The 23,970-nt window shown below is 41.4% G+C and overlaps 1 protein-coding gene across 1 annotated transcript in view; it reads right to left on the minus strand.

The window, feature by feature from the left end:
* CDC14B (cell division cycle 14B) overlaps window positions 1-23,970 on the minus strand; it is a 78,979-nt gene that overhangs the window by 26,962 nt on the left and 28,047 nt on the right. The window contains exons 5-9 of the mRNA XM_008055760.2: window positions 18,433-18,509; window positions 12,186-12,252; window positions 9,367-9,429; window positions 4,326-4,413; window positions 3,785-4,015 (exon numbers count right to left, since the gene is read on the minus strand). Coding sequence (XP_008053951.2) covers window positions 3,785-4,015; window positions 4,326-4,413; window positions 9,367-9,429; window positions 12,186-12,252; window positions 18,433-18,509 — 526 coding nt within the window. The remainder of the gene's footprint in view (window positions 1-3,784; window positions 4,016-4,325; window positions 4,414-9,366; window positions 9,430-12,185; window positions 12,253-18,432; window positions 18,510-23,970) is intronic.

Here is a 23,970-nt window from a genome sequence, read left to right on the forward strand (position 1 = left end):
CTATGTTGAAAAGAAGTTGCAAAACTGGGTGTCTTTGTCTTGTTCCTGACCTTAGGGAAAAGGATTTCAGTTTTTCACCACTGAGTATATTAGTAGGCCTTTCATATATGGCTTTGATTATGTTGAGGCAGTTTCTTTCTATATCTAGTTTGAGTGTTTTTAATCACAAAAGGGTACTGAATTCTGTCAAATGCTTTTTCTGCATTAATTGGGATGACCATGCGGTTTTTGCCCTTAGTGTGGTGTCTTACAGATTAACTTTCATATGGTTGAACCACCCTTGTGATCCTGGAATAAATCCTACTTGGTCATGATGTACAATCCTTTTTAATATGTTGCTGAATTCAGCTTGCTAGTATTTTGTTCAGAATTTATGTAGCAAAGTTCATCAAGGATATCGGCTTGTAGTTTCCTTTTCTTACAGTGTCTCTGGCATTTGGTATCAGGATCAAGTTGGTCTTATACAAGTTAGGAAGTGTTCCTTTCTCTTCAATTTTTTTTTGAGTGAGAGTCTCACTCTGTAGCCCAGGCTGGAGTGCAGTGGCACACTGCTGGGCTCAGGGGATCCTTCTGCCTCAGCTGGAACTACAGGCACACACGACCATGCCTGGCTAATTTTTTTATTTACTGTATAGATGAGGTCTTACGAAGATGCCTAGGCTGGGCTCGAACCCGTGAGCTCAGGCAATCCTCTCATCTCGCCTCCCAAAGTGCTAGGATTATAGGCGTGAGCCATCATGCCGGCCTTTTCTTCAGTTTGTGGCAGTATTTGAGAAGGACTGGTAATAGTCTTTCTTTAAAAGTTTGGAAGAATTTACCAGTGATGCCATCATGTCCAGGGTTCTGCTGTGTCAGGAGGTTTTGGATTTCTTTATAGTTTTGGGTCTATTCAGATTTTCGATTTCTTTGTCATTTAGTCTTGGAAGGTTATGTTTCTAGGAATTCATCCATTTCATCTAGATTACCCAATCTGTTGTTCTAAAACTGTTCATGGTACTCTCTTATTTTCTGTATTGTTTTACTCCTCTCTATTTTATATGTTACAATAACAGTACTTTACATATTATAATATTTGCAAGTTATAAGTTACAGTATTGACAACACTTTACAAATTATCATACATTACAACAATACTATCCTTTATAACGGTCCATGTTTTTGCTTTTATCAGAGATCTATATTTTTTCATACAGTTTTCAGTGACTGTCTAATGTCCTTTCATTTCTTTTTTTTTTAATATCAGTATTTTTTATTTTGATATTGTAGGGTACAGTTAAGGATTAGGTATACAAATATGCTTTGTTCATGCACCCTTGTTGATAAGGGGTGTCTCCCGGTCCCCAGACAGATACTGACTACTGTTAATCCCACCTCTCTTCCCCTGCCCCCCCATCCTTTCATTTCAACCTAAAAACTCCCTTTAACATTCTGTGCAGGACAAATCTAGTGGCAAAAACTCCCTCAATGTTTGATTTTCTGGGATTTCTCCCTTGTTTTGAGGGAGTTCTGCTGGACATAGGATTCTTGGGTTGATAGGTTTCCCACTCTCCCCAACCCACCCCCCCCCAGCATGTTTGACTATATCACCCACTTCTTTCTGGCCTCCAAAGTTTTCTGATGAGAAATCTGCTATGACCTTAGTGGTATCCCTTTGTATGTGAAAAGTCACTTCTCTCTTACTGTTTTCAAGACTGTCTCTGGCTTTAGACAATTTGATTCTATGTGTCTTTATGTGGTTCTCTGAGTTTATGCTGTTTGAAGCTTGTTGAGCATCTTTCATGTTAATAATCAGATCAAATTTGCATCAAATTTGGTGAGTTTTCAGTCAAATAATCTCTCTGCTCTTTTATTTCTCTTCTGAAATTCCAACTATCTGTATCTTGGTCTGCTTGATTTGTGTCCCAGAGCTTACTTAAGATTCTGTTCATTGTTCTTCAATCTTTTTTCTTTTTACTAAGAGACAGGGTCTCACTCTGTTGCCCAAGCTGGAGTCCAGTGACACAATCATAGCTCACTGCAGTCACAAACTCTTGGGCTCAGCTGATACTCGCACATCAGCCTCCCAAGTAGCTGGGACTACAGACATGTATCACCACACATAATTCATTTTATTTGTACTTTTATAGAAATGGGGTCTATATGTGTCTAGGCTGGTCTTGAACCTCTGGCTTCTCAAAGCAATCCTCTCTATGTCTTCCAAAGTGCTAGGACTATAGGCATAAGCCAGCATGTCCTGCATCTTCAATCTTTTTTCTTTCTTTTCCTCAGACTTAATAATTTTTTCATAAACCTATTTTCACACTAATTCTTTCTTCTGCCTACTTAAACCTGCTTTTGAATCCAGAGAATGTATCATTTTGGTTATTATATATTTTATTTCCAGATTTGTTTTGGTTCTCTTTGTTTCTTCTATTTTTTTAACTGATAATTTCATTTTGTTCACGCATTGTTTCCTTGAGTTTTCTATATTTTCTTTGAACTCTGTGAGAGCTATTCTAGGATAGCTGTTTTAAATTCTTTGTCTAGTCAAGTCTACTATCTGATCTTTCTCAGAGACAGTTTCTTTGGATAAGCTATACTTTCCTAGTGTGTCTGCACGCTTTGTGATTTTTTCAATGAAAACTGAACACTTGAACATTATAATTGTAATTATATTTGTGACTACAAATACAGTGAACTGTAGAGACCAGAGGCTCTGCCTTCCCCAGGATTTGTTGGAGTTTTTCTCAAAGTCGGATTTTCTTAACAAAAATATATTCCTTGTCTTCTTAATTAGCTATCTAACAAGAGAAGAGTTAAATCAATCCTATTATACTCATACTATGTATTATTGTGTAGTCATTCATTCACTCAAAAAATATTTAACAAGTGCCAGGCACTGCTAAAAACATAACAACCTGTTAAAATACAAAAGGGAACGCCCCCCAAAATGGAGTTTGCTTATAAAAAACTGAGTATTTATTCTTACGTGTTTAAACTTCAGTTGCCTTTAAAGTACTCGCCATTTGAGGCAATATACCTATGTAGATGCTTTTTTTACTGCTCAAAACAATTTTTTGAACTCATCCATTCTGATGCCTTTTAGTGCTTCTGTCATTTTCTGTTTCACCTCTTTCTTCCACATCAGCAAAGTCGGGGAAACAAAAACAAGTTGCTCGAGGCAGCAAAAAAAGTTGCTCGGGCCCAGACTGGGAGCTGAGGGAGAGCAGGGCACACAGGTCATGCCGTTTTGGGTCAAAAGTTGCTGCACACTCAGCATGATGTAGACAGGTGCATTATCATGGCGGAAGAACCAGTCACTTGTTTGCCACAACTCAGGACGTTTCTTCCGCAAATCATCATACGATCTTCTCGAAACGTCCAGACAAAAACTTCAGTTGACCATCTAATCTGGTGGAACAAATTCCAAGTATACTACAAGGGGTCTGCCCTCCAAAAGATAGTCCAGGTTTTTTGGGGGGTCTCCCCCATAGTCTCCATAAAGAAAGCTCTTAAGAGTCTGCTCTCCTCATTGATGTGTCCTGTAACTTACTGTCCTATTGGCACTTCATAGATATTGGTTGAATAAATAAATGCATTTCAATGTGATAAGTCTTTGTAGGGTTACTTATGACAATAATTTGATTTACTGTACTTTTCATACGAAATTAGGGTTTTGTAAGCATTCTTTAAAAAATAAAGCCAGTTTCATGCATCCTGACTTAATAGCCTAAATAAGTATGTTATGTTTCTACATATATATTCCTACATATACACCATTCTTTAACCAATCCTAGAAACATACCTTTACAATGTACTGCAATGGCACCCTCAGCATTTTCACAAATGTCCAGAAAGTCTTTGACAATGGCATCAGTAGGGGTGCTGCCATCCGCGAAGAAAAGATCATGGTGATCGAAACCAGCATCCCTAAAGCGTTTTGCATCGTACATCCTTTTATTCAGACGAATAATGGTAGTAACATTATGATTCTTAAAATATGAAATATATGTTTCGGGAGAATGTTGGTGGTAACCTACAGAAAGAAATACACCAGACCTTGTAAACTGCAAAAAGAAAACAATGGCTAATAGTTTCACCTGTAATTGCGTACAAACAGTAGCCGGACTGGGGACAGAATACCAATTTGTAACTATAAAAACCAAATTTTTTTAAAAAGCTAAAATTAAAACCCAGAGAAAATGATGTACAGTAGTGAAATGACTAAGTACACTTACATAATTAAGACTTAGCCAAACTAAGTTTAACCCTTTGGCCTCTTTCAAAATAAAATACAGGCTGGATAGTTCAATAACAAAACATACTGATCCCGTAATTTTGCATACCACTTTCAAGTCTGGATCTTGCATGAGGTCCACAGAAGGCAAGAAATCGATCTGGTATTATCCAATTTAAATCTCCATTTTCTGCTTTCTGCAAAGGGAAGACCAGTATGATTCATTTTTAGACTTAATCTCCTTTCTACCTCTCTGCTCTAAGTCTCCCAAAGACTTTAAATCTATTTGCTGAAGCAGAAAAGCTGTTTAAAATGACCATGAGACAGAAATCGAAAATGTGCCCTGTTGTCAGTATTCCTAGGGAATATTTAGTTAACTTTTCCAGGTCCTTAACCTTATTTTAACAGTGTTTATTTCCAGGGTAGTCAGCTCTTGGAAAACAGGGCTGATTGCTGACATCCAAAATACACTAAGTACTTGTTTATTTTATCTGAAGTACTTTGATTACTTTATCCCAATTATCTTTTTTTTTTTTTTTTTTTTTGAGTCAGAGTCTCACTCTGTCCCCAGGCTGGAGTACAGTGGCATGCTCACAGCCACTCCAGCCTTGACCACTGGGCACAGGTGATCCTTCTGCCTCAGCTTTCCACGTAGCCGGAACTACAGGCATGCACCACCACACCCAGCTAATTTTTTTATTTATTGTAGAGATGAGGTATCACCAAGTTGCCCAGGCTGGTCTCAAACCTGTGGGCTCAGGCAATCCCCTCACCTCGGCCTCCCAAAGTACTGGGATTATAGGCGTGAGCCACTGCACCCAGCTTCAATTATCATATAATTGCTGTTAACCAGTAAGAAAGCAAGCTTTTTAAGTATGAGGGATCTGGGAACTTCTGTTTTCTTGAACAACTAACTGGTTTCCAACATAAACAAACCTAACTCCTTAAACAAAGGGGGCGGGGGAACTATCTATATAGGCTGGTTGTGGGGGCTCACACCTGTAATCCCAATGGTTTGAGAAGCCAAGGTGGGAGAACACTTGAGGCTAGACATTTGAGATCAGCCTGGTCAACATAGCGAGACCCTGCCTCAACAAGAAATTAGCCAGGCGTACAGCTGTAATTAGTCAGGCGTACACCTATTATCCCAACTACTTGGGAGGCTAAGATGGGAGGACAGGTTGAGCCTGGGAGTCTACAGTGAGTTATGATGGTACAGCTGCACTTCAACTGGGTAACAGATGAGATCCTGTCTAAACAAAAATCAAAAACACATTTAGGTTTGTAGCTTATCGATATTTACTTCATTATCTACTTATACAGATATATTTTTCTATCTATTTAGACAACCAGTCAAAATCTTTCACTAAACCAAGAAATTCAAAATTACAAGTATACTGAGATCACAGTATATCCCTACAAAAAAAGAATATAAACTGGTATGTAAAACAACATACTACTTCCTATTAAGTCCTTTGCGTTGTTACCATTACAATTATAACATAGATATACTTCAAACTTAACAACAGAAACAAGTCTCTTAGGGAAATGAATAACAGAGACTTAAACAGTAGGAAGGAGACATTTGATAGTGGAGGAGAGAATTAGTAATTTTTAAAAACTAAGATAGAAGCAGGATTGGAAAATCTGGGAATCTGCCAGGGGAAGGGGGGCACACCTCATCAATAAGGATACCTGCATAATGAACATTTGTATACCTAACTCTGAATTGTACCCTACATCTTTAAAAGAAAATAAAACAAAACAAATTTTAAAAAACTAGGATAAAGCTGGGCTCGGTGGCTCAGCCTGTAATCCCAGCACTTTGGGAGGCTGAGGTGAGTGGATTGCCTGAGCTTGCGGGTTCGAGACCCGCCTGGGCAACTTGGTGAGACCTCATCTCTACAATAAAATCAAAATTAGCTGGGCACGGTAGCTCACGCCTGGAGTTCCAGCTACTTGGAAGGCTGAGGCGGAAGGATCGCCAGAGCCCAACAGGTTGAGGCTGCAGTGGCCGGGAGCGAGTCACTGCACTCCAGTCTGGGTGACAGAGTGGGACTCCAACTCAAAAAATAAAAATAAACAAAAAACTAGGATAGATTAGCTTTGCAATTGGGGTGTTTATTTGTGTACCTAAAAATGAGTAAGAAATAACCTGAGAGTTTCTTGAACAGGACCAGGCAGTTACCCCAAGGTCAGTCAAATCAATGACTGATTTACAGTCACTGACTTGACTGATTTGAGGTTACCTGCCTGGGGTAAGCAATACAGCCGCATGGCACTAAATTGCTCCCATCTATGGGAAATCGATCAGCTCGTGTCAGAACAAAAGGTCTAAGCCGTTGGGCATGGTGGTGCGAACCTTTAGTCCTTGGGAGGCTGAGGCAAGAGGATCACCTGAGCACACAATCTGAGTGAGGCATGGGCAGCACAGTGAGACCTCATCTCTTTACTTAAAAAAAAAAAGTCTAAGTAGGAATAACAGGACAAATGTTCACCCGGTATTCAGATTTTGAAGTGAAATTGGAAATCTGGACATTTAAGTAAGAAACCGTTAACTAGACATTGACAACAACCAGATTTCATTGAATTGCTGGCATCGCAGACTAAGATATAATACATCCTGAATTCAAAAAAGTTAAAGTAGAAAAAAATGGGCATCACGGAATCAATGAAAGACACCAGCCCCAAATTTGTAACACATGGTACAAACCAAGCAAAGCTGGTCTGTGGGCTACCTGCCAGTGATCTACGGCTACCTGACAGTTCCTCGTGTCACAATATAGCTCCACGGGAAGTAAAAACATTGCTGGGTGTGTCCTTGCTCCTCCCCCAACCCAGTCCCCATTTCTAGAGTAGTGAGGGAGAGCCAGTCAGTGCCTATATTACTTATTAATAGCACATAAAGGCATCACTGCACACAAAGTTTATTCCTACTGGTGTTATAAAGTTTATTTGTCTTAAATGCTGATAACTTAGTTACACTCTGTAGTTTAAGATCTTAGTTAGCTATGTGTTTTACTTTATAAATGGATTACTATTCAGAAAGTAAAGACAGCGCTGGCCCTAACATGCTTATATCTTTGGTCATCATTAACACAATGCATCAGTAAAATCGTTGAGTTCTGGCCGGGTGCAGTGGCTCACGCCTATAATCCCAGCACTTTGGGAGGCCTAGGTGAGAAGACTGCCTGAGCCCACAGATTCGAGGCCAGCCTGGGCAACATGGCGAGACCTTAACTCTATAATAAATTTTTAAAAATTAGCTGGGCATGGTGGCACGTGCCTGTGGTTCCAGCTACCTGGAGGGTTGAGGCAGAAGGATCGCCTGAGCCCAGCAGGTTGAGACTGCAGTGGTCAACAGAGTGTGCCACTGCACTTCAGCCTGGGCGACAGAGTGAGACTCCAACTCAAAACAACAACAACAACAACAAAAACGTTGAGTTGGCCAGGCACAGTGGCTCATGCCTATAATCCCAGCACTCTGGGAGGCTGAGGTGAGAGGATTGCCTGAGCCCATGTGTTCGTGACCAGCCTGGGCAACTTGGTGAGACCTCATCTCTACAATAAATCAACAAATTAGCCGGGCATGGTGGTGCATGCATGTAGTTCCAGCTACTCTGAAGGTTGAGGTGGAAGGATCGCCTGAGCCCAGTAGGCTGAGGCTGCAGTGGCCATGAGCATGCTGCTGCACTCCATTCTGGGTGACAGAGTGAGACTCCGAACAAATAAAAATAAAATCATTCAGCTATACATAAGAGTTTAAAATAACAGTTACTCTAGAAATGAACTGTGGAAAAAAGTGTTATCTGAGGATTCAAGAGACGGTCACATGAAGTGCTATCTAGGAATCATCTCTCATTATTAGAAAGTCGGTTCAAGATCACTCTAGCAGGATGAAAAGACAAGAGTCTACAATCATTCTTCACTGCAAAGGCCTTGAGCATAGCATCTTACCCATGACCTATCTGGAGGATGAAGCTGCAGACTCAAATGATGTTTTCTTCCAATACACTGTGTTAAAAAATGTAGAGCACACCTGGGGTTTTGCCTGGCTGGACTTTTCCCCTGACCCCATCCCACCTTTAAAACAATGTGTCTGGCTGGCTGGAAAAGGCTGACCCCAGTGCCCCAGACTCCTGGAATGGTCAGAGAACTAAGGCTGCCTGGGGATTCCACACCACCTCCCCTGCTGAAGAAGACAGGCTAACTCAGGGATAGGCACATGGTCTAAGTCCTGTGAGGAGCCCTCATGCCTGAGCCAAAATAACTCTTTTCTGATCTGTCTGCCAGGATCACAGCTGCTTGTGGCCATCTTGATCACCACTGGAGGGGAACGACCTAAGAACGAAACTCGCTTCCAACCAAATTCCAGCAAGGGTTCGAGCACCTGAAGGGGGTCATGCTTGAAGTCGCACCTGCTCCGAGACTTTTAACTTATCTAATTCAATAAATATTCCTTTTTATTTAAAGCATTTGTGCTTACTTTCTGTAATTTGCACCCAGAAGTGTCTTGACAAACAAAAGGTTATGACAGCAACCAAGACATTTTCCATAGGTGATTAGATATACAATTCACCTCATCATACCCTAACTTGAGGATTTTACAAACATTACCTCACTTAATCACCATATGATAATCACCCATGCTAAAAAAAATTTAAACATGAGCATACTCATTTGCTCTGAAACCATCCATCAAATACAGAAATTAGCACTAAGAATTGGACCCAGAAAAACAGGGTCAGAAGAGGAAAACTTACGCCATACACACCTCAACTGATTTAAAAAGCAAAACAACTAATTAATTCTATAAAGTAAAATGGATGAAAAAATGTGTTTTAAAAAGAATGGGGGAAATGGGGAAACTTTGGTCAAAGAGTACATACTTTCAGTTTTAGGATGACTAAGTTCTGGAGAACTGATGTATACACTGTATACTTGAAATATGCTGAATGAGTAGATCTTAAGTGTTCTCATTACACACACCAAAAAAAGTAACTATGTTGGGTGATATGTTAATAAGCTCAACTGTGATAATCATTTCACATTCCTTTGTATGACTTAAATATATACAAACTTTGTCAATTACTACCCTCAATAAAGCTGAGAAGAAAAAAGTACTTAGAACATTATCTGTAAAGACTTACTTCATAGTGTTCGTATTCATCAAGGTTAAATGAGTGGAAATTAAGGAAGCCATACTGCATTGCCTAAAATCCAAAAGAAAGCTTTAATGACCAAAGATGCAAAGATGTAAACAATCTCCCCCCCCACTTCCTAATAATATAAGGAGGCATCCCCAGAAGTATTATTATATGTAGACTACTTTCTATTGAATCGTTACCAAAGGATGTGGGCACTGTTTTTTAAATGCCTCTATTCTCTGGAAATTAGTTATAATATTTAATGATTTGATTTTTTTATTTTCACTCACCTATCATCCTATCCATGCAGAGTTAAGTAATCATGCCTGCAAAGTAATCCTACTAATTTCCCAGGTCAACATCACCCCCAGTTGGAAAGTTTAGGACCCAAATCTAATGCACAACCCAACGGCCTCTACATAAACACTAAAGCAGAAAGAAACTATCGCAAACAGAGCCCACACACTTCGTTGATACCCTCACTTTCAAATTCTTCTAAATGATCTTTAATGAAGAGATCAATGTCCCCCAAACTAAAGACAGCCCAGACATCAACACTAAAATCAGAAATTTTGAGGAGAAGAAGTGCTTCTTTCCATAAGAAGAAAGCAAAAATAGTCTGTCCTATCCTGCAGTCTCACTCCGTGTTGCAGCAGGCAGAGGATGCTAAGCAAAATTAGCAAGCATCTGTTTTCTGACAAAAACCCAACAGAGACCGGGCAACCTCTGAGAAGTGTCCTCCTGGCTCACTGATCACAGAGCCAGACAATTCTTGGTCCACGAAGTATTCTTGGTTTGGGGGTGGGAAGAGGTTTGTAAACCCAGTTTTCAAACTTTAAACTACTGAAATATGAACGTGAAATAAGGCTAGCATAGCAACCAAAAGGTCTTCATTTTATCAGGCATAGTTATTTAAGTACTAATCCCAAGACATTTTATTTCCTTGGATTCAAGATATTCAATATAGTTCATGATCTGTGGACTGCAGATGTTCCCAACAGAATGCTATGATAAAAAGTAGCTTACAGGCAATTCCTATTTTCCTTTGAATTTCATTAGACAAGGCTACTGGAAGTAGATAGCACTGAAAAAACATAATTACATGGATAAATGTTTCTTCACATATTCAATAACATTCAAATGAATGACAGTCACAAATAAAAAATGTTTCCATTAAAATCACAAGCTACTGACACTTAAACAAAACAAAGTATAGCATGAAAAAAGCAATCTTTGATCTATCACACTAGCCGAATATAATTAGTGCAATACTTGATTAAAAAAACACCCAAGCCAATACGTAACAAGAGAAACAGCTGGACAGTATCGTAGTAGACCATCTCCAAGCCCCTAAAAGCTTTTTTTGTCTCTTCTTAAAGGTGAGCATGCCTACCTCCATGAGCCCATCTGGCAACCAGGAGGTTCCATTTATGCCGGCTACCCTTCAGTCCGCTGACTTCCACCTGAACCTGCCAAAGCTTGTGGAGCTGCATCCGGGCCTGTGGGGATGCCCTCAATCAGCTGCACACCCCTACAGAGTCCCTGGACTCCAAACAAAGTCTTTTTCCATACCTCATTGCCTGACACAAGGAAAAAGGTATACGAACTAGTCTCTGAACACTCCAGTCTGGGTGACAGAGTGAGACTCCAACTCAAAAAATAAATAAATAAAAGTTCTCTTATTTTAAAGCACAGAATTTCTGTCAAAACTCCCAGAAAGCCATCCTGTTTCATTATACAAGGAAGTAAACCTGGGTTCCTTTGCCTCTAACACAGGTTACATAAAACTTGGGAGGTAGCTTTTTTGAACTGATGTGCAATTATAGTTTTTTGGGCTGCCCTGACATTCAAGAAAAATCCCAGGACCTGCTGCACTGCCTAACCAGGGCATCCTGTTCCTTAAGAATGCGAAGGGTGTCCCTTGGAGTCAAGACAGCAGCCCTAGTTATGAAACACAGCAGTTACCTGAAAACAGTTTTGACAAAGCAGTAGTGTCCCACTTAGTTTTATATTAAGCTTGGTAACAACCCAACTGGCAATTCAAATTCTGTAACTAGAAATGGAATGCCTGAAGAAACAAAAACGAAGGGATGGTTACCATGTTACAGAGGTGCCTGATAGAACAATATCAGTGGGAACAGATTCATAAAACACATAAATCAGAGTAAACTTGGAAGCCAGTCATCTATTTACTTTTTGTTTTTCTTTTCTTTTCTTTTTTTTGAGTTGGAATCTCACTTTGTTGCCCAGGCTGGAGGGCAGTGTTACGCTCCCAGCCACTGCAGCCTTGACCTGCTGGGCTCCAGTGATCCTTCCACCTCAACCTTCCAAGTAGCCGGAACTACAGGCACACACCACCACCCCAAGCTAATTTTTTGGTATATTGTAGGGAAGAGGTCTCACCAAGTTGCCCAGGCGGGTCTCAAACCCATGGGCTCAGGCAATCCCCTCACCTCAGCCTCCCAAAGTGCTGGGATTATAGGCATGAGGCACCGCACCTGGCTTGTTTTTCTTTTCAATCACAACACACTCAAAGCCAATCCTTGATCTAGCACCTAATTTCGTAACTGTCTCCTACTGTGCCTGTTTTTCAAGTGGCTTCCTGTCCTCTCTCCTCGCAGCTCACACACAGAAGCACTCCGAATTTCAGAATGAAACATTTGATCTCCTAATGTTAGCTGGAAAATGGAATATCTTGCTCATCAAACACATCTTGGAAGAAATCCTAACAAACAGATCTCTGAGGAAGAAGGCCTAGTCTTCCTTGGACCAATACTTTAGTTCTCCAACACAACACTGGAGGCATCCTAGCAGTCACTTACCTTCTTTACTGCATGAAAACAGTCCAGGAGTGTAATGTAGAAATTGCAGCTTCCATAGGCAGCATCTCTGACATTCCAAAGTATGGAAAAACATAGCTTAGTTAATTTTCTGTAGTACACCAACTTCAAGACAAAGATGATTATAATTTAAAATCAAACATATACTCAGAAGCATTCTCATTTTAAAAAATTTGCTGGCCGGGCGCAGTGGCTCAAGCCTGTAATACCAGCACTTTGGGAGGTCAAGGTGAGGATTGCCTGAGCCCAAGGGTTCAAAGACCAGCCTGAGCAACTTGGTGAGACCTTGTCTCTACAATAAATCAAAAAATTAGCCACATGTAGCACCGTGCACCTGTAGCTCCGCCTACTTGGAAAGCTGAGGCAGAAGGATCACCAGGACCCAGGGGTGGCCATGAGCATGCTACTGCACTCCAGCCTAGGCGAGAGTAAGACTCTGACACACATGCAAAAAAACTTGCCTTTGGTTTTTTCCAGGTTTTTGAGTTGGGGGCTCTCACTCTGTCGCCCAGGCTCACCACAGCCTTGACCTCCTGCACTTAGGTGATTCTTCTACCTCAGCTTTCCAAGTAGCTGGGACTACAGGCATACACCACCATGCCTGGCTAATATTTTAAAAAATTTTTGTAGAAATCAAGTCTTGACTTTGCTTAAGCTAATCTCAAACTTCTGGGCCCAAGCAATGCTCCTGCCTCGGCCTCCCAAAACACTGGGATTACGGGTATGAGCCACCACCCTGGCTGTAAACAAAGTAGTTCAAAGAACTTCATCCGAACACTGTATCAACATGAAACTACCTATATAAAATTGATATTGGGCCAAGAGGTAAAAGGTGTAGAGGAGATTTGAGCCCTGACAAACTGCAGCTATAGTTAGAAGTTAACAAATGTATTGTTTCTAAGTTTGCCTCCACCCAAATAGAGGTCAATTAATAATCTTCACGTCCTGACCCTTTGGTAAGGGGGAAGCTGCCCCCAACATATTCTTTCTTAAACAACTGGTCTGAGGCTGCCTGAAGACAACGGTGGCTTCAGTCTCCAGGGAACCCACCTCCCACATACCTCCCTCCTAAACTACCTCCATAATGGTAATCCTCTCGCCTCAGCCTCCCGAGGTGCTGGCATTACAGGAGTAAGGCTGACACCCAGCCAAGAGTTCTTCTTTATTCACTCACGTTCCTTTCCTCCCCTTCTGCCTCTAACCCCCTCACACCTCTCCCTCCTTCCTTCCCTCCCTCCCTTTCTCTTTCTTTTTCTGTTGCCCAGGATGGTCTCAAACTTCTGGGCTCAGGCAATCCTCCTGCCCCGGCCACCCAAAGCAGCTTACAGGTGTGAGTCACTGTGCCCGACCCCTTTTGTGATTTTATTTTTTTAATCTTTAAATTTTTTATTTTAAAGATGTGGGGTACAGTTCAGGGTTAGGTATACAAATATTCATTATGCAGGTACTCCCTTTTTGTAATTTTATTTTATTTATTTATTTTTTTGAGTTGGAGTCTCACTCTGTCGCCCAGACTGGAGTGCAGTGGCCGCTCCCGGTCACCACAGCCTCAACCTGCTGGGCTCCGGCGATCCTTCCGCCTCAGCCTTCCAAGTAGCTGAACTACAGGCGTGCGCTACCACGCCTGGCTAATTTTTGATTTATTGTTGAGATGAGGTCTCGCCAAGTTGCCCAGGCGGGTCTCAAACCCACAGGCTCAGGCAATCCACTCACCTCGGTCTCCCAAAGGCGCGGGATTACAGGTTGAGCCACCAAGCCTGGCCCTTTTTGTAATTTTAAACATTATATCGTACTTTTGAAAATGAGATCTAAGATCACTTAACAAACTTGGAAAAACAGATGGGAATCTATAACGGGGTACTACTGAAAAACCGCAAAACAATGTTAACTGCTAATTTTTTTTTTTTGAGTTGGAGTCTCACTCTGTCGCCCAGATTGGAGTGCAGTGGCTGATCTGGCCACCACATTCTCGACCTGCTGGGCTCCAGCGATCCCTCAGCCTCAGCCTTCCAAGTAGCCGGAATTACAGGCATGCACTACCACGCCCTGCTGATTTTTTGATTTATTGTAGAGAGGAGGTCTCGCTGCCCAGGCGGGTCTCGAACCCGTGGGCTCAGGCAATCCACTCACCTCAGCCTCCCAAAGGCGCGGGATTACAGGCTGAGCCACCAAGCCTGGCTAACTGTTAATTTTTTTAACGGCAGCTTTCGTAACAGCTTGTATTCATCATACTCCAAAACTGCAAAGGACTCAGGTAGTAGCCATTGAAAGGATGATGAACAAATAAATTAAGGTTATTCCTAGAACGGAATGCTACAAAAGCAATAATAAAGGCTGAACCCTGATATCTGCCACAACATGGATAAACGTCACAAATACTGCGTATTTAAAATCCAGATGCCAACTCTCCAGAATGCCCACTATAAAATTCCAGTAACACAAAGACCAAGGGCAAGCAAACGAATTGGTACTGGCATGAATCAGAGTGGTTATTGGGGGGTGATCACTGGGTAAAAGGGGCAGGAGGGAAGTCTTCTGGGGTGACAGTGACACTCTGTGTCCTGAACTGTGTGGTAGTTACATAGACATATGGAAACTTTACTGTGCTGTACCCTTAAGGTGAACGCTATTTAAAATTGTGTGTAAGAGACATCAACTTAAAAGGGGAGGATAAATATTCCACAAATCCTAGCTAAGGGCCAGGCACGACACCAAGTGTTTTAGGTGCAGGCTGTCATATCCTCACAGCCGGATCAGGGAGATTTTTATCATTATTCCCATTTACAGACTAGAGGATCAAGTTCAAATTTGTAAAGGATTGCAACGATATTAGCAGCAGAGCTGACAAACTCCTATCTGTCTGACATCAATAGCCAAGCTACTAATCATTTCTCAAGAGCAATACCATCTCTTAATAGAAAGTTACTAACAGCTAAGCAATACCATCTCTCAAAAAAATAGAAAGTAGGCCAGGCTCGGTGGCTTAAGTCTATAATCCCAGCACTTTGGGAGGCAGAGGTGAGAAAATTGCCTGAGCCCGTGGGTTAGAGACCAGCCCGGGCCACTTGGCAAGACCTCGTCTCTACAATAAATCAAAAATTAGCCGGGCGTGGTAGCATGTGCCTGTCGTACCAGCTACTTGGAAGGCTAAGGCGGAAGGATCGCTGGATCCCAGCAGTTTGAGGTTGCAGTAGCCTGGAAAGTGCCACTGCGCTCCAGGCTAGGCGACAGAGTGAGACTCCAACTCAAAGAAAGAAAGAAAGAAAGTAGAAAGTAGAGACAAAAAGAACTGAGAAGAGCAATGCAAAGATACCAGAGAACAGAAATATATGGTCTTCATAACAATGATCCTACAGGATCAAAAAAAACGTTAAACTACATTTTATACTATTTTTCAGGCAGACACAGAGAAATATTTAACAATTCAATAAGAAGCCGTGTCTCTCTATTCATACACTTTTAAACTCGGTGATTAAGAAATTACATCAGAGTTAAATTAAGCCCAACATTGCCATGGAACATAAAAGAAAAGAGCACTTCCATGCTCTTGAAGTGGCAAGGATAAAAAGAATATGTCATTTCTACCAAGATATTGTCAGGCTTTATGAATTCTGACTGGCTTACTTTCTAATTAGTAAGTTCTACACAACAGTAAAATGTGATGAATCATCAAATTTTACAATCTGAAGTCCATCAAAGGCTGATTATTTTATGAAATATAATAAATATGAAAAAGTAATACAATAGTGTATTAATATATCTCCACAATAATGCAATAACCTTATTTTTGTAAAGAAAATAAAAAATATCACAATAGCAAGAACCTGGAAGCAACCATGCTGTCCATCAAAAGAGGACTGGATTAAAAAAATGTGGTACATATACACGATGGAATACTATGCAGCCATAAAAAAGAACAAAATCATGAATTTCGCAGCAACCTGTATGGAACTAGATACTATAATACTGAGTGACCTCTCACAGAAACAAAGATCCGAGTATCACATGTTCTCACTCATATAATGGATCTTGAACATCCAATGTAATACTATGAGAAAATGACTGACAGTACTGGGAAACTATGGGGGGAGGAGGGGGATGGGATTAACAGTAGCAAATATCTGTCTGGGGATGGGGAAACACCTCTTATCAACAGGGTGCCTGAATGAAACGTAATTGTACACCTAACCCTTAACTGTACCCCACAAAACCATAATAAAAAATATTTATTATGAAAAGAAAAAAAGAAAATAAAAAATACACAAAGGGTACCTGATGCTATACCGGGGGAGGGAGGGCCAGTTGGAGGCCCAACTTCACCTGCATGCTGCCTACATGCACAGTTAATCCTTACTTATCATTCCCTACATCTCAATAACAAAACAAAATGTAATTAAAAAAAAAAAAGAAAAATGGGAAGAAAAAACCAAAATACAAGATCAAATTCTTTTATGATTTGATCCCACTGAGAAAATTATTCTGTTAAATAACTATAAATGTCTCTGAAATCTTACTCTCAAATTCTGCTTTCATCTCATCACAGTCCACACTTTGATACACGCTGCTCTAGATAAACCCCATGTGAGGAGGCATCTACAACTAAAGATATTCAAATTCCACAAACCTGAATGGTTTCTAGCTAAATCCTGCTTTCTTAGAGAACTACTGACAGATGGTCCTGGGGACAGAAGTCACTAACTTCATTTCTCAGAGCCAAACATCAGGAATGGCAGGAAGTCACGTTTATTCTGTCCGTGGTACCTGGAGGCAAACCAACCCAAAATCTTTTTGTTCACATCAGCAGTGTTTCACGGCTCCTTTCTTGGACTATGTGAAATGTGCAAGCATTTTAAAGACGAGTTCTGTGGGACAAAAAAACACCACTGTACCTCAAGAGAGGACCTGACGCGCCTGTGACTCAGGGACCACGAGCACAAGCACTGCCTCTAAAGGACGAACATGGCTGCTGTCGGGTCACAGGCTGAGGCACGGCGCACCCTCCAGTCCGAAAGCGGCCTTCATCTCCCTCTTCCCTCTCCACTCGCCTCAAACAGCAGAACACTTAAGATGACACATGAGCTAGCCAGAAAGGGGCTTAAACTAGTTCTTCTAATTTGTTAAATCACTAATATACAGTCTTTCATGCCAGTTATTCCTGAATTCTTCAGATTGCCCATGGAAGTTCCTACAGAGTTATCTGAAAAGGAGACTCTGCCCGTAATTAGGGAGACCCATCCCACAGTTTATCCATAATGAAGCGAGATTCACAAACTTCCACGTTTAAAGGCAAGGCCCAACCTTCAAAATCAGTCATTCGAGGTATATGTAACAAAACGATGAACTAATTTGTGAACAGAAGAACAAAGCAGTATTTGAAACTACCAATAAAATATGCAAGAGTAAAATTATCTCACATATTTATTACTCATTAAGGGCCATACAAGTATTTAAGATATACAACTAAGTCAAGTGTTTTGATTCACAAGTAAAGAAACTTTTAGAAATTAACTTGATTTAAAGGGGGAAGAAAGTACATGATTTTTCAAAGTACCTTGAACACAATCACCTGGCCAGTGTGAGATGAGAATGGTATCTACTCCTGCAAAGACATCACCCATCTCTACCAGCCCTATGACACGGCTGCTTGACTGGTTTTTCTGGAATAGGTACAACCTTAGCAACAGCACTATTTCTGCTGGCTGTGTCTAGGAAAAAGGGGTTCATCATTTCCCCCAGAAAGTAATGACTGATTATTGGGAAACCGTATTTCTTAACTCGTCAGGAACCAAACTCCTCAGTAGTATTTTTGAGGATCATAACATCAAGATTCTCACCTGATTACAAAGCCTAGTTTTCAGCAATGGCAGTGGCTCTCAATCAGGGAAGATTTTGGTCTCCAGCCCTCAATACCACTTCTGGGAACATCTGACATAGTCTGAAGGCATTCTGAATCTTGACCACTAGGCATGGATGGAGATGTTATGGGCATCTAGTGGGCAGAATTTCTGCCAGGGATGCCACTAAACACTCTACAATGTACAAGACAGCCCCTCAAGACAAAATGGCAGTAGTGTCTGTCACTATTGTAAAACCTAGATTTATGGTGTTTTTTGTGCCTGTTCTGAAATGACTATTTACCACATCTTCTTTTTTCAGAAATAACTACCAAGATATTTCTGGCAAGAATTCTATTAAATGAATCAATCTACCATGTCATTCTTATATTTACCTGAAAGGAATATAGGATGTATCTCCAAAGATTAATATTCTATATGCTTCTTCTGGAGTTCTCCCCAAATATATAACCTAAATTTGAAAAAAGAAGAAAAAGGCAATTTATTTCTAAATGAAGAGACAGTGCTGTCACTGCAAAGTCAATTTTGTCCAATTTGCAGCCAGTCAACTGGGCTGGGTTCTCCAGCCGTCACAAAGATTGATTCTATGAGTCACCCGGTAACCTGTTAAGGAATTCCCCTTTTGTTTAAACCTGCCACTGCTGGTTTCTGTTGCTTGCAATCTGAGCCCTGGCCAGCAACTCTTCTCAGCAACCTCTGTGGTATTTAGAAAGACAGCTACTTCATGAAAAGTAAAATATTTTTAAAATCTAGCATTACTGAGCACAGTGGCTCACGTTCCTAATCCCAACACTTTGGGAGGCCAAGCCGAGAGGAATGCTTGAGCCTAGGAGTTCGAAACCAGCCTGGGTAACATATCAAGACCTCGTCTCTACAAAAATCAAAAAATTAGCTGGGCATGGTGGCATGTGCCTGTAGTCCCAGATACTCGGGAGGCTGAGGCAGGAGGATGACCCAAAGGTCAAGGCTGTAGTGACCTATGATCACGTCACTGCTCTCCACGCTGAGTGACAACATGAGACCCTGATCCCCTCTCCAAAAAAAAAAAAAATTGCTTGTTTTCCAAATTCCCTCATTCCCTTCTAGTCTCCAATGTGTCTCCTGCCTCTTCTAGGACTTTCCATATAATATCAGTAAAGTATTTTTTCTCCATTCTCTTTTATTTTCTAAAATTTTTCATTTTTTTGAGTTGGAGTCTCACTCTGTTGCCCAGGCTGGAGTACAGTGGCATGCTCATGGTCACCACAGTCTCTACCTGCTGGGCTCAGGCGATCCTTCCACCTCAGCCTTCCGAAAGGAACTACAGGCATGTACCACCACACCCAGCTAATTTTTTCTTTTTTAATTTTCTGTATAGAAAACCTTTCACCAAGTTGCCCAGGCTGGTCTTGAACCTGTGGGCTCAGGCAATCCTCTCACCTCAGCCTCCCAAAGTATGGGATTATAGGCTTGAGCCACTGTGCCCGGCCTCCATTCTCTTTTAGAGCTTCCTAGAATCCTAAAAAAAAAACACCCTAAAACCAAAAAATAAAATAAAACCTTTAAGCCAATGAGAGTGAGAATAAGGTTTGACTCACTTATGTATTGGAATGAAATTCAGAGACTTCTTTCAGAATTTGTCTTAGTTCCTAAGATCTCTCCAACTACATAAATTTTCCTTTAACCATCAATTTAAGATAATGTTTCCCATTCAAGATTGCAGTTCTTTGGTTTCTTTAATCAGCAAAATTGCAGCAGCATTATTTCCTTCTGATTTTCAAAACAAAAAATAATGCCTAATACATTAAATAACTGTGGGTGAGCTTTGGAACACAAGTTCAATTCAAAGAGCACAAGAACAATGTAGCATTTTTTTCCTGTGGGGGGAAAAAGAACCTACATTCCTGACCATGGACTTTAAAAACACTGTAATTTTTAAGTCCAGATGGGGAATGTCTGTACATGAATAGATAGTATAAACCACAATAAGATAAACTGAAGGAAATGTAGAGATCCAGAATAAATCTATTTACCTAATAATGACAGAAATATTTGCTGTCCATCTATTATTATTGCTTTTACACCAACTAATCTTCCCGATTCAAAAGGCCTTTCAAATGAAAGGTTACTTAAAAGAATCCTGTGACTCCTATATTAACACAAATTCTCAGATTAGTAAGTTCTAAACTGTTACAGTTTTATGATCTATCCCTGTGCTCCTGACAATCTGGACACGACGCATTTCTGAAATTCTTTTGGTATATTTTCAGGAGAAGCTATGTATAGAGAATGTCTACTCTAATTCCACGGTGCTATTTGAGAACAAGAGACAACAAATGATGACCAAGAGAGATTAAATAGCTGTGACAGCCAGTTTCTCCTGCTATTTCCACGCCTGTGTGGTCCCCTCCCACGATGGAAAGGGTGCCCTGTGGTAACAGGATATTGCAGTAATGACTGAGTGAGATTTCAGAGGCTAGATCACAAAAAGACATGGCTTCGGCCTTCCTTTCCCTCGGAGCCCTCGCTCTGGGTAAAGCGAGCCATTTTGGGAGGAGACTCGGACAGCCCTCGTGGTGAGGAAAGTCCAGCAATCCCACCAGCTTTTCAGATATGTGAGCAAGCCACGTTAGAAGAGCTCCTGCAGGTGACTACCGCCCAAACAAGATTCAGAACCAGACCAGACCCACTCAAGAAGTTCCTAGACACCGCTGGATGCGGTGGTGGCTCACGCCTGTGATCCCAACACTTTGGACATGGAGGCAAGAGGATTGCCCGAGTCTACGGATTTAAGACCACTTTGGGCAACTTGGTGAGACCTTGTCTCTACAATAAGTCAAAAAATTAGTCGGGTGTGGTGGCACGCGCCTATAGTCCCAGCTACTTGGAAGACTGAGGCAGAACGATCACCTGAGCCCAGCTGCACTCCAGACTGGGCGACAAAGTGAGACTCCAACTTAAAAAAAAAATCCCAGATGCCTGACATACAGACACTGTCTGATTGCACTGTCTACTGATGTTTGAAGTCACTAAATTTTGGGGTAAAGTGCTGGGCAGCCACAGATAACAATGCAGCATACACGATGACGAGTAGGCAAATGATTTCAGTTTGTTAAGAGTGAATTAAAAAACACATGGAAAGTACAGAGAGAGGGCTTAGAAAGCATCAGCAAGACCGTACTGTCTCTTCTTGAAGAAGCAAACAGCAATCACAAAAGAAGAGTTAAAATACTGGGGCAGAAAATACTTGAGATGTCAGTGGTGGACTTCAAAGTCATGGTGCAAGGTCTTTTTGTTGTTGCTGTTGTGGAATAACACTGCAGCCACTCCTAGGACTTTCCCCCAACCATTCACCAGCCCCATTTTTGAGGCATACCATCTGCATGCCTCAATTCCCATGAGGACAGATTTTTTTTTTCTTAAGTTTTTTCTGGCCAGGCTCGTGACTCCGCCTGCCATCCCAGCACTTTGGGAGGCCGAGGCAAGTGGATTGCCTGAGCCCGCGGGTTCGAGACCCACCCGGGCAACTTGTCGAGAACTCATCTCTACAATAAGTTAAAAAAAAAGAATTAGCTGGGCGTGGGAGCGCGTGCCTGTAGTTCCAGGGACTTGGAAGACTGAGGCAGAAGGATCACTGGAGCCCAGCAGGCTGACGCTGGAGTGGCTGTAAGTATGCCACGGCATTCCAGTCTGGGTGACAGAGTGAGACTCCAACTCAAAAAAACAAAAAAAACCCCAAAAAAGTTTTTCGTTTGTAGAGACAAGGTCTCACTATGTTGTCCAGGCTAGTCTTGAACTCCTGGGCTCCTGCCTTGGCCTCCTAAAGTACTGGGATTACAGGCATGAGCCACACCACACCAGCTCCTGTGAGAACTTTTAAGTCATGTTCCAAAATCTAGAAGTATTCGATTAGCAGTGGGTAGGTAAGTGAATGACAAGGAAAAGGATCACAACTCCATCATTTACCATTTCCCTCCTGATGCGCAGGTCTCAAATAATAAAAGCCCAATTAAAATGCATGCTTCTGATTTCTTTCTTTCTTTCTTTCTTTTTTTGGTCGGGGTCTCATTTTGTTGCTCAGGTTGGAGTGTAGTGGCACAACCATGGCTCACCGTAACCTCAACCTCCTGGGCTCAGGTGATCCTTCTGTCTCAGCCTCCCAACTATAGACATACGGAACCACACCTGGCTAATTTTTTATTTTATTTATTTATTTATTTGTTTTGAGTTGGAGTCTCACTGTGAGCCAGGCTGGAGTGCAGTGGCACATTCATGGCCACCACAGTCTCAACCTGCTGGGCTCAGGGGATCCTTCCAGCTTAGCCTTCCAAGTAGCTGGAACCACAGGTGCGCGCCACCACACCTGGCTAATTTTTTAACTTATTGTAGAGATGAGACCTTGCCAAGTTGCCCAGGCTGGTCTTGAACCCGTAGGCTCAGGCAATCCTCTCGCCTCTGCCTCCCTAAGTGCTGGGATTACAGGCATGAGCCACCACGCCTGCGATTTCTATTCTTATACACAACATTTTGAGGTTTTATTTATATCCTTCAAAAATCTTTGGTATGACTTAAAATCCAAAACATTGCACAAGTCATCACAACCGAGTGCTAAGAACAACAAAGGGCATTCAAATTCCAGTAACAAATGTGGCATCCTGAGAAACTAGTGAACTATTTTCAAATGTTCTTCTTGGAGAAATGTCACAATGTTTCTAGCATTTAAAAATTCTTCTGACTATTTTCACATGTCAGCCAGATGACTTAGTCTTATGCCAAGAATTTGACTGATTAAAAAAAAAAAAAATCACTCTCTTCAGATTAACATAGAAAGCTCATGACACAATACAAACTGAAAATAAGCTTACATATTCAAATGCTAAATAAAAAAGGTGAGCAGGGGAAAGGATATGGAACAAACCGTTTCATACGATAAAATAAGATGAATCATTTGACAGCTCCTACACAAATACTGGTGAAAAAGTTCAGGGCTCGGGCATGGTGGCTCACACTGTAATTCCAGCACTTTGGGAGGTCAAGGCAGGAAGATTGTTTGAGGCCAGGAGTTTGAGACCAGCCTGGGCAACACAGTGAAACTCCATCCTACAAAATTACAATAATAATTTTTTAAAATAGCTGCAAGTAGTGGCACATGCCTGTGGTCCTAGTTATTTGGGAGGATAAGGAGGGAGGATCGCTTGTGTCCAGGATTTTGAGGCTACAGTAAGCTATGATCGCACCACTGCACGCTAGTCTGGGAAACAAAACAAGACTGTGTCTTAATAAAAAAAGAAAAAAATTATGTTAAATAAGAATAATCCTATGACCTTACATTTCAATAGTTTTACCTGTTTAAATCACTCTTATTATACATGCAGCAGGCTAGTATAATGTTCCTCAATGTAGACGAAATTGGAACTCCAAAGTAGTACCTACCTAGCGACCAAGGCCAGGCAGCTAATGAAAATGAGTCAACAGAACCTGAGAATAAGTACACGTTTGAGGGGAAGGAGTTTTTTAAAAACAAAGCAAAAATCTTGACTTTAAAAAATGAAATCTCTAATCAGGCACTGTGGTTCATGATCCCAGCACTTTGGAAGCCCGAGGCGAGAGGATAGCTGGAGTTCAGGGGCTTGAGGCCAGCCCAGAAACTTGGCAAGACCTCACCTCTACAATAAATGAAAAAATCAGCCGGGCACAGTACATGTGCCTGTAGTTCCAGCTACTTGGGAGGCTGAGGTAGAAGGATCGCCTGAGCCTAGGAGGTTGAGGCTATGGTGGCCATGATCACGCCACCGCTCTCTAGCCTAGGCAACAGAGTGAGACTGACTCAAAAAAGAAAACTCCTACTTTTTAAACATAGAAGGGAAAAATTCCGCAACTATTTATAAATACATTGTGAGTTCCATAAAACTTTCCAGACCGTGGCATTAACT

Source organism: Carlito syrichta, unplaced genomic scaffold (assembly GCF_000164805.1).
Source record: "Carlito syrichta isolate Samal-C Ts95f unplaced genomic scaffold, Tarsius_syrichta-2.0.1 Scaffold301951, whole genome shotgun sequence".
NCBI lineage: Eukaryota > Metazoa > Chordata > Mammalia > Primates > Tarsiidae > Carlito > Carlito syrichta.